Source organism: Haliaeetus albicilla, chromosome 18, assembly GCF_947461875.1.
Source record: "Haliaeetus albicilla chromosome 18, bHalAlb1.1, whole genome shotgun sequence".
Lineage (NCBI taxonomy): Eukaryota > Metazoa > Chordata > Aves > Accipitriformes > Accipitridae > Haliaeetus > Haliaeetus albicilla.
In genome coordinates, this window is record NC_091500.1 from 51774 (window position 1) to 62979 (window position 11206).

The following is an 11206-nucleotide window of genomic DNA, read 5'->3' on the forward strand; positions in this document are numbered from 1 at the left end:
TTGTTTCTCTTACATGTTCTCACTCCTCTCTCCGGTGGCTATTTTCTCCGCATCCCAACTTTTTTCCTTCTTAAAAATGTTATCACAGAGGCGTTACCACTATCGCTGATTGGCTCGGCCTTGGCCGGCGGCGGGTCCGTCTTAGAGTCGGCTGGTATGGGCTCGCTCTCTCTCGAACACAGGGGAAGCTTCCAGCAGCTTCTTACAGGAGCCACCCCTGTAACCCCCCCCGCTACCAAAACCTTGCCACATAAAACCAATACATTCCTGGCGTCCAGCCAGGGTCAACCCATCACACGCGCATACGATATAATTGGTTATATCAACTTAAACATGCAAAGCTTGTCTCAGCCTAATTGGTCGAGATAAACTGCCGAATTGAGTTTTCTTGTGCCAAGTTCCCTTTATTGTGGAATGCACACCTGTGTTCTTCTAATTGGCTTTATTATCATCTTTCTTTTTTTGTCTTCTTGTTTATTCTGTTCAAGGTCTTCTAAAGGCATCCGCAATGCTCTTGCGACTGACGTTAGCTAAATATGTGTCCACACTCCCAGGCCCATCACAGAGAGCCATCGAACCATCAAAGACACATCCCAACAAGCCCAGAAGAACACAAGGGCACGGTGGCAGGCAGGGAATCCAAATTAAGGACTTGGAAGAAGGGATACCTTATCCCAGCTACTCCCAGGGCTGTCCCAGGAGAGGCATCAGCCCCATGGTCCAGGCGTGAAACCCATCACCATGCCTCATTGGGAGCTCTCTGGATCACCTTGTGAGCACAGAAGGGTGGCTGCCTAGGGGTGCGGGACACATTATGGGATGCAGGGAAAGAGCATTTCGGGATAGCACAGGATTTATTATAGGATGTTCAGGGGAGGAACCAGAGGTGGGAAAAGGGAGGGATTTAGGAGATTTGGGGAGGAACAAGCATGGGAAATAAAGGGATAAGGGAATAAAATTGCCATTTTGCATGTAAGCAGAGACTAGGTAGTATGCAGACCTGGGGGCATGACCAGGCCAGACTAATCAGACCTGGGAGCATGAAGCTGTAGCAGCCTCTCTCCAGCTATCCAATCCAGCATGATATATTTTCCTCTAACAATAATCTATGGTCTGGTTTAGGTATTTCCAAGTAATCCAAGTTACCAGGTTTGCTTTCTAATGTTATAGAGCAGCCTGGCAGTATTTCATGGGGAGGAATCCAGTAAGGAGCAAATTCTCAAAGAATTACTGAATTTCAACTTACTCATCTATTCAGTCTGCCAAACTGATCTGTTAGCTTCCTGAGGACAATTCAAACCTTGATCATTGTATGGAATCAGAGGAAAAAAAATTACTTCACCGATTTGCTGGCACAGATAGCTTTTACTTTCTCACTGAACAGTTAGCACAAAAATTTACCACTGAATAGTTCCTTTTGACTGCTGCTTCTTATGCTGACTCTTGCACTTAAGTTTATTAGAAACCCTAGACCACCTTGGCTGTGAAGTGTGCTGTCCTTCAAATCAAAGGAGTGGGTTCATGAATCAGTAACTTCAAGTATTCATTGGGTCAGGGACCAAAGGTTATCACCTTACCTCTCATATTAATCTACAGCTTTAGAAAGCTGAACAAAAAAATCATCCATTCCTGTGCCAAGCACAGCAGAAACATCAACCACCTATAAAAGAAAACCACACACCAGAACTGAAGAGTAACTGAACCAAGTTTTTAGGTAACTGATGGATGATCAGAGCTGGAAAGACTAAGCAGTATCTTTAAAAAAACCAAAAACAAGAAACCACCTAAACTGGGAAAAAAAAAAAAAGAGGGATCTGATGATACCCATTAATCATCACAGTGGCATAAGAGTACGCAGTAAAACTCCCATTTCTGTCATTTCTACTTTCAACCTCTTTCTCCACCTGTTAATGTTTGCTACCTCTGGGTTTTGGTTGGGGTTTTTTTTGTTTGTTTCAGGTTTTTTGCTTCCTTTCTTTCTCTCTGTTTAACTCAGGAACCTGGGTTTTCCTGTCTGTTTTACAAATTTTACTGGGGGAGGCGGGGGGGGGGAGCAACCACTAAAAAAAAAAAACAAACCTGACTCTGCACCCGTCTTTGTACTTCCAATCTCAATACACCACAAAAAACATAGTTAAGACATTACAATACCTAAACGTAATGAACAAGAGAGGGCAAATCAAAAGAAAGATCAAGTCCTCCTTCTGTTTACTTGGTTATTGTTAATAATCCAAGTTCTCATTCTGAACCTAGTATTATAAGTGGTTACTATGACTGCTGCAATATCAGTGGACTAGAATTAAAGAGCAAAATAGACCACAAGAACTGACATTTTGTCTCTGAAGTTCTGCCTACTTGTATTTGTATTTAGCTGAAGCACATTTTAAAACGTACCCAATCCAACCCCCAGAACAGCAAAAAGATGGAGAATTTAATCAGTTACTATGGCAATACATTCAAAATGCACATCTGCTTTCTAATTTGAACTTGTCTGTCATTACACTTTTGGCCATTTATTCTGCTTTTATTAAATCAATTATCTAAAAATACCTTTAATTAAGACTATTACTAGCCAGTACTTGGTGACCCTTAAGAATCTTACATCCTCTAATGAAAATTCTCCCTCTTTTTCATAAGCAAGACAGTCTTAAGTACTCATTTTCAAATGGAAGACTTTTTCCAACAGAGCCTTACATTTTATCAATAGTACAGTAAATATGCAGACAATCAAGCATTCCAAAGGATTTTAAGCATTAGTCTAGGCACTGTGTCAATATATATTAATATTTATACTTTCATTGCACTGAAATACAAGCTGCCTTCTACTGTATAATCCTCTGCGTATGTCCTGCTCTCCACTCTACTATTCTAATATATATGACATGCATATAAACAGCTGATTAGCAAATAAGGACTAGGAAGTACTTTAGTCCTGTATATGGCACCATTACAAAGACCATATATTGTTCTACATAGGGCACTTATAATATTTTTGTTTTGGCTAAATTACCATTATCTATATGAATGGAATCACTTATTTATTTTCATTGCCTTTCTTGTAATACCCATAAAGCCATTTGCTTGCTTTTTCTTAAGTAAAAGCTGATGAAAAACACAATTAACTGAACCCTTCTAGCACAGACTATGGGACCATTAACATCCTCCAATGTATAGTGTTTTCAGAGAAACTGAATGGGTTTGTCCTCTGATAAGTGGGGAAAAAAAACAACACTTTTTCTTGCATCAGCAAATATGCAGGATTTTGTTTGTTTATTTTTGAGATTCTTTCCCTTCTTCCTACACAGTAAATTGCCCAACTGTACTTGACACTTTCAGAACAAGGATAATTATCTCACATGGGAAACACTGCAACACAGAACGCTACCTCTTACCAGCCTATCTTAGCTTTCTTCTGATGATTAATCACAATTCAGTATTAAATGATTCAGACTGCCACTCAGTGTGACAAGCAATTAAAGTTACTTTATGTTCAAACCAGCAAATCCTCACCCCCAGCGCAAGGCTCATCAACAGATTCCAGTTCAACAGGGCAGTGCAAAGCCCTTTTACAGGACGGAATGGCTGAGGTTGGAAGACACCCCTGGAAATGACCTAGTCCAACCTCTCCTGCTCAAAAAGCAGGATTAACTAGAACAGGTTGCTCAAGATCCTGTCTGAGAGCATTTTGAGTTGTCTCCAAGGATGGAGACTCCACAGTTTCTCTGGACCATCCATTCCAGTGCTCAATTAGTAAAATTACAGTTAATTCTTTTTTCCTCTTCTGTTTAAACATAGTTTCCTGTATTTCACTTCATGTCTATTGCCTCTTGGCCTTTCACTGGGCACCACTGAAAACAGCCTGCCTTTGTCTTCCTTACATCCTCCTATCAGGTGTTTATACACATCAATAATATCCTCCTTCAACTTTCTCTTCTCCAGGCTTTTATGAGAGCTAGTAAAAAAAGGAAGATTCTTACCTTCAGTGAACTGTAAAATTCATCCAACACTAAACTTATAGAACGAGTCAGGTTACTGACATAGGATGTCTCTTGATTCAAGGCATCGTGAAAAGTGTCAAAGTCCTGCATCCACTCTACTGCAAAACTGTAGTCAATTACGTCAGTCTGGAAGGAGAAGAAAAAATTTTCCTAAGTAATAATGATGAATTCTTAGCCTTAGGTTGTTAAGTGGACAAATAAAAAATTTCTGGTTTAAACTTATTTTCAAAGTACTGATTTTTTCAAAATATTCAGCCCTGGTCTGAAGTTTTCCAAGCTCTGTTTTTATCAAACCAACTACTTCAATACAGGAAGAGGAGACAAACAACCACTATCCCAGTTTTAAGAAGGCATGTTTAAGGAAACAGTTGCAAGTCTGAAGGCTTCTGTGGTTTACTGGAAAGGGGCATCCAAAAACTGCACACTGTACAAGAAAGTTTAAGTTATAAATATTAGATCATATGATTGAGGCCAGACACGAACAGTCCTCATTGAAGATCCCATCCTTTCTTGATTGGCTTGGGGGTCAGGGGGGAGAGGGAGCCACGTCCACGTTGGATAACAGCCTACAGGATCTTTATAAAAAGCGAGCTGTGCTCTGACCGGAAGAAGTTATAATCTAAACTCAGTGCAAAACAATGGACACAAACAGGTGAGATGGTTCCATAATTTTACATGGATTAGTATGCAAACAGTCTATTAAATAGTTTTATAAACATAGCTTAGCATATGTATATCCACTGTTATCACAACATGAGGTGTTTAAAACTGACATATTTCATTTCCCAGCACCAATGGGAAGGAAGAAAATAGATGAAGAAAGTATTGCTTAGCATTACTCAAGAGATTTGAGACAGAACTGACTCCATCAAGGATCAAAGCCTGACTATTTAGAGTTAACTTGATTAAGTTCTATAAATAAAATTAAATCAACTCTACAAATTACACTTTTTTTTTCCTCTGCAAATGTTAACATTCCTTAAATCTATGTGTTTCTCTCTGCACATATATCAGTTCCTTGGGATTCTTCCATTCTTATCAAGAGTCAGTTTTAAAATGCTTGTCAAAAATTCCTCAAATGCTGATGCCTTTAATTTTTACCAAGGGCTGAGCATCAGATCAAAATGAAGTTTAAAGTTATGAATCCTAAGCCTTGGGCCCACCTTTCCTTACATATACTAATGAAGTCCTATTTCTTTCAGTCTTTCAAAAAATTTATTTTCTTAAGAGAGAATGATTTTCCTATCTGTTCCCTCTTCTATAGAAAAAGCTTAACAGCTTATTCTAAAATTACTGTCTTGAGTTAGAAAGAAAACAGTGTACAAGAACTTGCTAAGTAAGCAAGCAGATATCAAAGACATGCATGATTTGGGTCACTGGGAAGATGTGTGTAGGTGGAGTACATCAGACACTAATCCTACTCGGCTGCTGTGAGGTAAAATTTCACATTCAAAGCATGGGTTTTCTAGAGGAAGTGTATAGGATATACATGCATGCACATGCAAAGCTTGCTATGTTGGGGAGCAATTCCTTGAATACAAAGGATGTCTGTGGGGAAAAGGAAGAGTACGCACACCAAAAATCTAATGGGATTCTTTTAATATGTGAAATTGTTATGTTTAAAGAGCCGGCTAGCTGTTAAGTTCAAAAGCACTCCTTTAAGGCTACAAGTACCTTACACAACAGTGGAAGTGTATCCTTAGGCTACTAAGTATCTGCGTTCTGGCAAATACTGGCATATTTTTAGTGTCACAGATCAGGACCAAACACTTTTTATTACGTTTTGCCTGCTACGATTCATGGGATTCCTTCCTCAAAACAGGCAGGTGTTACACAATTCCCACTGTGAGTCATCAGCCTGCTGCTGAGTAGAAATAATTAATTATTAAGACAATTGTTCTGAGGAAGCAGGGGACTGTAAGAGCGGATTCAGTCATGAACTTAACCTTATGTTACGTTAAAGAATTTACGAACGTGGGTTTCTCTAGGTTTGCTTTATTCACAACTCAAGAGTTGGGCCACCACCACAGTGAATGGCGCACTTCCAAAAGTTTCCAAATCTTATATACCCTTTTGCCACCCATTGTCCCAATCCAAAGTCTCTGTAATTTTCTAGCTGATTCTCTGTTCTCATATCGTTATCATTCATCATCTTATCTCATCCATTCTCCATTCTCATGTCTCGGTTCTTCTGGGATTGGTGGTCACAGGCAGGAAGTCTCCGGTCATCATCATCACTATCTTCTTACACTTCAAAGGTACCTACGAATTTCTGAAGAAACTACTCAGGTTACTTTATTAATTTATCTTATTCTAAAGTTAATCACTTACTCCCATGTCTTAGGTCTAAGATGTATGATCCTTTCTCTGTTGATACAGCTTGACTGGATTTTAAGCCAGCCATGAAGAGGGAGTCTCATAGAACAATTCTGCAGCTCCTAGATATTGTTTTATATGCACCTGCATTCTATTAATCATATCTAAACCAATATCTAGTCATTAGTTATATGTCTAATATGAATAGTCTTAAAACAATAAGGCCAATAATCTTAAAACAATGAGGCTTAAGGCCTAGTTCCTTTTACATGTTACAAAGTTAAGTTTCCTTATAGCCTAGGGTTAAGGTGCAAAACATTTTTCAAACTGTTAGTATCATCTCCAACTTGCATGTTTGGGTATAACTGTCCATCCCCGATTCTTCTTGTGCACTTGTATGCCAGATTAAAGACCACTTTTAGATTCGGTTTTCAGCCTGCAGCTCCCTCCCAGCCTCTCTTGTCTAGAAAAATCTATTATTGTGGTAAGACAAAGACAGTACAGCAAAGCAAGCTAAACAGAACAATGTTCCACTAGTACGTAGAAACCGTAGCTTTAACTTACTTTGTTCATGACAACAATGAAAGGTAGCTTTGTCTTGTACAGGATACTGGGGCAGGGGGCGGGGAACAAAAAAAAGCCCACAAAAAACCATTAAAAATTAATCTAAATCTCACTAGAATAGAAAACAAGTTAAGCATAAGGCAGACAAGACTTGTGCAAAACTGAATACATTTGACTTCAAAAGGTATTTTCCTCCACATCAGTTAGAATCTAATTTTCATCCAGATCCTGCTTACCATAGTTGAACAAAATATGCCTCCCCAAGATGTAAGCGCACATCTGTAAGATATAAAATCTCCTTCTACACACCCAGTTGATTTTGATTACTATTTCCTATGACTCTCAGATCCAAGTTTTTAACTCTCTGAATTTTCTAATTATTTTGACTCAAACCTTAGGTTCTGAGGTATTTGTGAACTGAGCAATGAATTCAAACAACTCAAAATATCTATAAAGCAAAACTACCTTGAAACATGAGCTTACATATTCATTTCACTGTATATATTCTAGCATCTTTTGCTCAACACTAATGTCAGAAAATGCAGCATGTAATAAGACACATTTTGCGTACTCTTATCACAGTGATATAGCTTTTGACCTTGGTACAAGGATTGATAGGTTTTTTGAAAACCTTTTACCAACATTTATCATGAATTATGACAGCTCTAGATATGTTGATCCTTACATAGGTATTAAGTCCCTGGTTTAACATGAAAGAAAACAGATAAATCCACGTACGAGGAAAAAGACAGTAAATCAAGAACTCCATGCTATGCCGAGCTCCAAACAAATCTTGAAGAATCACTGAAAGTATCAATAACATTAAAAAAATAGAATAAAATATTACTTGTTTACAAGAAGGAGCTGAAACTAGGCTATCTTGATACATCTTAGATAAATGATTTTATAAGCAACAGGCAATGTGTTAGATCTCATGTAACTAGCGGTTATCACACTAACGTCTCATGGATTATTTAATGCTTTCAGTGGGAGCTTTGACCCAATGATCTCCAGATGTCCACTAACACCTAAACTATTTTGCTTATCCAATGGGAAAACCACTAAGAGAATAACCAAAACAGCATTACGTGGATATGAGGCATCATCAATGTGCAGTTACAGCCCAGAAAGCCCACTGTATCCCGGTCTGCATCAAAAGAAGCATGGCCAGCAGATTGAGGGAGGGGATTCTGCTCCTCTACCCCACTCTCGTGAGACCCCAACTGGAGCACTGCGTTCAGCTCTGGGGCCCACAGTACAAGAAGGACATGGACTTGTTAGAGTGGGTCCAAAGGAGGGCCATGAAAACAGAGGACTGGAACACCTCTCTTATGAAGAAAGGCTGAGAGAGTTGGGGTTGTTCAGCCTGGAGAAGGGAAGGCTCTGGGGAGACCTTACTGCGGCCTTTCAGTATATGAAGGGGGCTTATAAGAGAGACAGAGAGACAGTTTTTGATAGGGCCTGTAGTGATGGAACAAAGGGCGACAGTTTTAAACTGAAAGAAGGTAGGTTTAGACTGGACATAAGGAAGACATTTTTTATGATGAGGGTGGCAAGACACTGGAGCAGGTTGCCCAGAGAAGCTGTCGATGCCCAGCCAATGGAAGTGTTCAAGGTCAGGTTGGACAGGGCTTTGAGCAACCTGATGTAGTGAAAAATGTCCCTGCCCACGGAAGGGGGGGTGGACTAGATGGTCTTTAAAGGTCCCTTTCAACCCAAACCGTTCTATGATTCCCCTCCAAAATAAGTATCAGAGACACAGCAATCAAAGCAGATAGACTGCATTTTCAGCTTTTCTTACCCGCAGGCATACAGCATGTTGGACATAAAGGTGACAGGGTTAGTACTGCGAGAGGTGTCCATCACAGAAACAACAACTGAAGGAAAAGAGGAAGCCTGGAAACACAAAGTAAAAGATATTTTAATTAGAAGTACATGCTGTTCAACAGCAACTTTGTTCACACAGCCTCACTGACAAGTCATGTAGAAAACACTTACCAAGGCCTCAGTTATGATGGTTCCTGATGCTGACCAGGTGAATACCTCAATTTGCCCTGGTGTGTCAATAACAACATACCTGGTAAGAAGTCACCACCGACAAAAAATAAGGGAAAATTAGTTAAGCACAAGGTCCTGTTCTGACTAGATTACCACAAGCACGTAATGGCAAATCACATGATTATTCTGTTACAGATCAGAAAAGCTTCTCCCAAACAGTGACAAGATTTATGGGCATGCTTGAAAATTTCCTGTGTGTTTTTTAACTAAGCAGCATGTACTTGCTTCAGATTCTATTAAAGTTGAAAGCATCCATTTGACACTTAGTACTGCAAACTCTTCAGAAGAATTCATTGTTGCCTATTTGAACAGTGCCTGAGAAAAAGTTACAGTCTAATGGAAGACAAGAAAAGCAGAACTGGAATCAGCAGACATTTCCTCGATATATCCTTGTTTATCTATTCTAATTCTATGCCCTTTTCCATATAAAATTTACACCAAGGCTGAAAAACAAGTAAAAAACATGCAGAGAGCCTTTTTAGGATTTCATATGGTTTTCCCACAGTGATCCCAGAAAAGTAGAACTTGATAGAATGTACTCACTTGGATGCATTTTGCCTTTTTTCAATAAACTTCATCACTTGATTGAAAAAGAAGGAGTATACTTTGTATTTAGGCTCACAACAGGAAACTCTCATGATCATTTCGTAACAGAAACTACATTAACTTGCACAGCTGCATGTATCTATCAAAAGAAGATTAAAGTCTCTAAGCTTTTCAGTGTGTGAAAATGCCCTCCTAAGGAAGGGTGAAAATGCTTAGACACTGTATAGGTCAAATACAACCTTGATTTTGTCTGTGTTCTAATACCTGGCTAAAGAAATGGTGTAACAAATGCAGTTGTTCCCTGCCTTTTTACTAAGAGCTTGTGCACTGTCTCAATCTCTTGCCCAAGTTCCCACCCCAGCGCTGAGTTAGCATTATGATTTAAGAGAGCAGTCAGTTATCAAATAACCCTAGCAAAATTTAACCCATCTCCAGAAGTGAGCTTCCCTACTTCAAAATCAGAGCATTCATATGAAAGATTTTATAGCAAATGTGGGAGCAGCTCGGAACACCTGGCATTTGTTTTCAAGAGTGAACGTTAGAATTTGTTGTGCTGTATGTTTGCCAAGCCTTTGAAGAACTAGTTTTACAAGGTCGGGTTGGAGGATGGCCTGGTGTATGCCTGGGAAGATGTGGCTGAAGACAGTCACGAGTATGCGTACGGAATGTTTTTATCTTTAACTGTTCTGAGGACTGGCAAACATCCCAGCCAAGCCAGATATATGTTACTAACACAGGAGCACATAAGTATGCTGTAAGAGACAATAAAGAGTTCCTTTTTTGCCGTTGCTTCGGAACCATCTCGTTGTCATCCTGAGTGCCTCTTTCATCGCCGCAAGTGAACACAGTACAACAGAACAGTTATGTACAAAGATTAAAGAATGTTCTGTACACGTGGCTTCTAAATTCTACTTTTTAAAAAGCTGAAAAACTGAAATCTCTCAAATGAAAGCTAATGCACTTTGGCAGCTTTGAAAAATACATGGTTCTGTATGGAGAATAACTCCAAAGAAATAATTAGGAGGCTAACCAAACACAGTGCTCTCTGAGGCTCCAAATACACAAAAAATCCCACAGCCTCCCAGCACAGTATCACATAGGAACAACCTCGCACCTGATCAAATCTTGTGGCAAAGACACTGAGAGAGGTCACTATTCCACCATTTGGGCCCAGCCCATATGTAGACACTTCATTTAGGAAAGCAGATGATTATGCAGACCTCAGAGGGCTGCTTCTTCAATTCTGGTATTAGTTGGCCATGTACAATGCACATTGGATACCTTGCAGCAAAAGACAATGCCCCTAATATACAGTTAAGTCTTTTAAATGATGCAGTAGCATAACAAATACAAAGTGATCTCTCTCTTGCCCAAACACTGTGATTGACAAAAGGAAAAGGGGCTATGCTGTGGCTTCTCCTTGCCATTATTCAAGCATTACCATTCTGTACAAAGACAAAAAATACGTATGTGTATACATCAAAGCCATCTTTGTCTTCCCAAAAAGATTTACAACACAGCCAGTAACTCCGAATTTAACAATGCCCTGAATGCACTTAATTTTAAAAATTTATACTTCAAAAGATAATGAAAAGATTTCTCGCACAAATAAATTTTTAGCAGAATTTAAATTATAATGTGAATGAATGTTGTAAAGATACTCGAAGTGTCGGCTTGAATATGAGGATTTCAAAATCCTTTTTCACACATACATATCTGTATAC

General features: G+C 39.2%; 1 protein-coding gene across 2 annotated transcripts; it reads right to left on the reverse strand.

Annotated features, from left to right (window-relative positions):
• Positions 1-346: 346 nt before the first annotated feature.
• GPN1 (GPN-loop GTPase 1) lies at positions 347-10434 on the reverse strand. Of its 2 annotated transcripts, XM_069805298.1 has the most exons (6): positions 9480-10434; positions 8877-8955; positions 8680-8774; positions 6879-6924; positions 3978-4124; positions 347-794 (listed from the first exon to the last, which is right to left on the reverse strand). In XM_069805298.1, exons 1-6 carry the CDS (start codon positions 9578-9580, stop codon positions 747-749), a joined length of 516 nt encoding a protein of 171 aa, XP_069661399.1. In that variant the 5' UTR covers positions 9581-10434; the 3' UTR covers positions 347-746. The 2 variants fall into 2 exon arrangements, with proteins under 2 accessions (XP_069661399.1, XP_069661400.1); XM_069805299.1 differs by lacking the exons at positions 347-794; positions 3978-4124 and adding an exon at positions 4142-6260.
• Positions 10435-11206: the final 772 nt, after the last annotated feature.